Source organism: Alosa sapidissima, chromosome 1 (genome assembly GCF_018492685.1).
Source record: "Alosa sapidissima isolate fAloSap1 chromosome 1, fAloSap1.pri, whole genome shotgun sequence".
NCBI classification, from domain to species: Eukaryota; Metazoa; Chordata; class Actinopteri; order Clupeiformes; family Clupeidae; genus Alosa; species Alosa sapidissima.
Genome location: NC_055957.1, coordinates 45,262,978 through 45,265,463, shown reverse-complemented (window position 1 = coordinate 45,265,463; position 2,486 = coordinate 45,262,978). Strand labels below are relative to the sequence as shown.

Here is a 2,486-nt window from a genome sequence, read left to right as displayed (position 1 = left end):
CTGAACGATACACAATACATCCATAGTCTAACACTGATCTTATCAGTGCAATATAAATTCTTTTAAGACATCCCTGACGCTCCCCAGTTGTACCCTGACAAACATTTCAAAACATTAATGCCCTTTTTGCACCTCTCATTTATTTTCTGTATGTGTTCCTTAAATGTTAACTTGACATCAAACCACACTCCCAGGTACCTAATAACGTTAACTTGTTTTAATGATTGATTATATAACTTAAGTTCTAGTGTGGGATTTATTCTTTTCTTTGAAAAACAAATAAATTGAGTCTTCTGTATAGACAAATGAAAACCCCACTCACATGCCCATTTTTCTACCTTGTTAATAGCCAGTTGAATTTTGGTTGTAATATTATCAATATTGCGTCCTTTTACCCACAAAGCTCCATCATCCGCATATAATGCTCTATTAATTCTAATGTCGTCTATTGTATTGAAAACATCATTAATCATGATGTTGAACAGCACTGGACTGCATACACTACCCTGAGGTGTTCCGTTTTCTATTGAATAGATGTTAGAAAAATTAACCCCAACTCTCACTTCTATTGTTCTATCCTTTAAAAAGTCTCTAATCCAGTTAAACATCTTACCACTAATACCCATTCTATTCAGCTTAATTAACAGTCCCTCCTTCCATAGCATATCATACGCTTTCTCTATATCAAAGAATGTTGCTAAGACTGATTCTTTACTGACTTGCGCTTTCCTTACTTCATTTTCTAGACATACAACAGGGTCCATCGTAGTACGTCCATTACGGAACCCACTCTGGTGTGGGGAGACAAGACCTCTTTTTTCAATTTCATACATTAGTCTTCTAGTGATCATTTTCTCCATAAGCTTACATAAGTTAGATGTTAATGCTATTGGCCTGTAACTTTTAACTTCAGTCTTATCTTTCCCTGGTTTCCCAATAGGAACCACTACAGAATGTTTCCAGCCCAAAGGCAATCTTCCTTGCTCCCAAACCTTATTGTAAAGACTTAAAATTATCATTTTAGCCATATCATCGACTTCATTAATCATTTTATAACATACACCATCCTTCCCCGGTGAAGTATTCCTAACCCCATTTAACGCTCTCCTAAGTTCAAATAACGTAAATTCCTTATCTAGTACACTCTCGTTTATTACATGTTTCCCCAGTAGCCCTTTACTCTCATCCATAACTTTAACTCTCCAAGACAATTCCTCATCAGTTAGGTTTTTTGAACTATGAACCTTAACAAAACTTTTTGCAAGCATCTCTGCTTTCTCTTGATTAGTTACTGCCTCTTTATCATTATTTTTAATTACAGGTAGAGAAAATTCCCTTCTAATGCCTCCCATCTTTTTAATCATGCTCCAAACATCACCCACTTTGACTTCTGCTCCTATTTTACCACAAAAGTCACGCCAATATGTCCTTTTAGCTTCTTTTATGACTCTTTTAACCCTTGAGTGTAATTTTTTATATTCCATTAAGTTGGTATAGGAATGATTTGATTTAACAATTTTGAAAGCTTTATTTCTGGCTTTAATTGCTTCCTTACAATCATCTGACCACCAAGGTACCATTCTTCTTTTCCTCATCCCAGAAGATTTGCCAAGAACCTCCTCCGCTGACTCACATAAAATATTTGTAATTGTTGAATTTAACTCATCAACATCATTACTCATTTCTGACATTATTCCCATTAGCCTGCCACTTGCCTTCATGCTATATAACCCCCAGTTTGCTTCTTTCATTCTCCATCTTGGAAACCAATTCTCTTCAAGGCACACATTTTGATTTCTAATACCTAACCAAATAATATAGTGATCACTGCCAAGAGAATTTTCACTAACCTCCCATTCACTTACCCCTGCTATCTGATCAGATACTAATGTAAGATCTATTGCTGATCCTGTTCCATGAGACGCATCATACCTAGTATTCCTTCCGTCATTTAAACAAACCAACTTATAATCATCCATAAACTCCTCAATAGTGCTCCCATTTTCATCCACCTTAGTACCTCCCCACAGAGTGTTATGTGCATTAAAATCTCCACATAATACTAGCTTCCCATTTCCCTCCTCACACATATTGTCTAGCATTTCTCTCAGGATTCTTTTACAAGGGTTATAAAAGTTGACGATTTTAATCTTAGTTTTACCTACCCAGATCTCAACCAGGACTGTTTCAACCTCTTTATCTGCATTTAAAGCTCTGTAATTAATCCCCTGCTGAATAAATGTGGCCACTCCACCTCCTGCAGTATCCCTGTCTTTATGTACTGCTGTATATCCATATATTATGAAATCAAGTGATGATTTTAACCAGGTTTCCTGTATACAGATAATGTTGGGTTTAATATCTAATTCCTCAATAAAGTTCTTAAGTTCCTGACCATTAGCAATTAAACTTCTGGCGTTCCACTGTAAAATTGATAGACTCATTACGAACTGCCACCTGGTACCTGGCTATCAGAAATTCCTAAT

At 36.0% G+C, this 2,486-nt stretch overlaps 1 protein-coding gene across 1 annotated transcript; it reads right to left on the bottom strand.

Moving 5' to 3' along the window:
- Positions 1–369: 369 nt before the first annotated feature.
- On the bottom strand, positions 370–2,269 carry LOC121677772. The gene is made up of 2 exons (XM_042056763.1): positions 1,200–2,269; positions 370–591 (listed from the first exon to the last, which is right to left on the bottom strand). The coding sequence occupies exons 1-2, from the start codon at positions 2,100–2,102 to the stop codon at positions 574–576; spliced, it is 921 nt and encodes a 306-aa protein (XP_041912697.1). The 5' UTR covers positions 2,103–2,269; the 3' UTR covers positions 370–573.
- Between the last annotated feature and the right edge of the window lie 217 nt (positions 2,270–2,486).

Bases quoted from the DNA above. Each gene is read 5' to 3' on its own strand.
- LOC121677772 (XM_042056763.1), bottom strand. From the start codon at position 2,102: ATGCTAGACAATATGTGTGAGGAGGGAAATGGGAAGCTAGTATTATGT.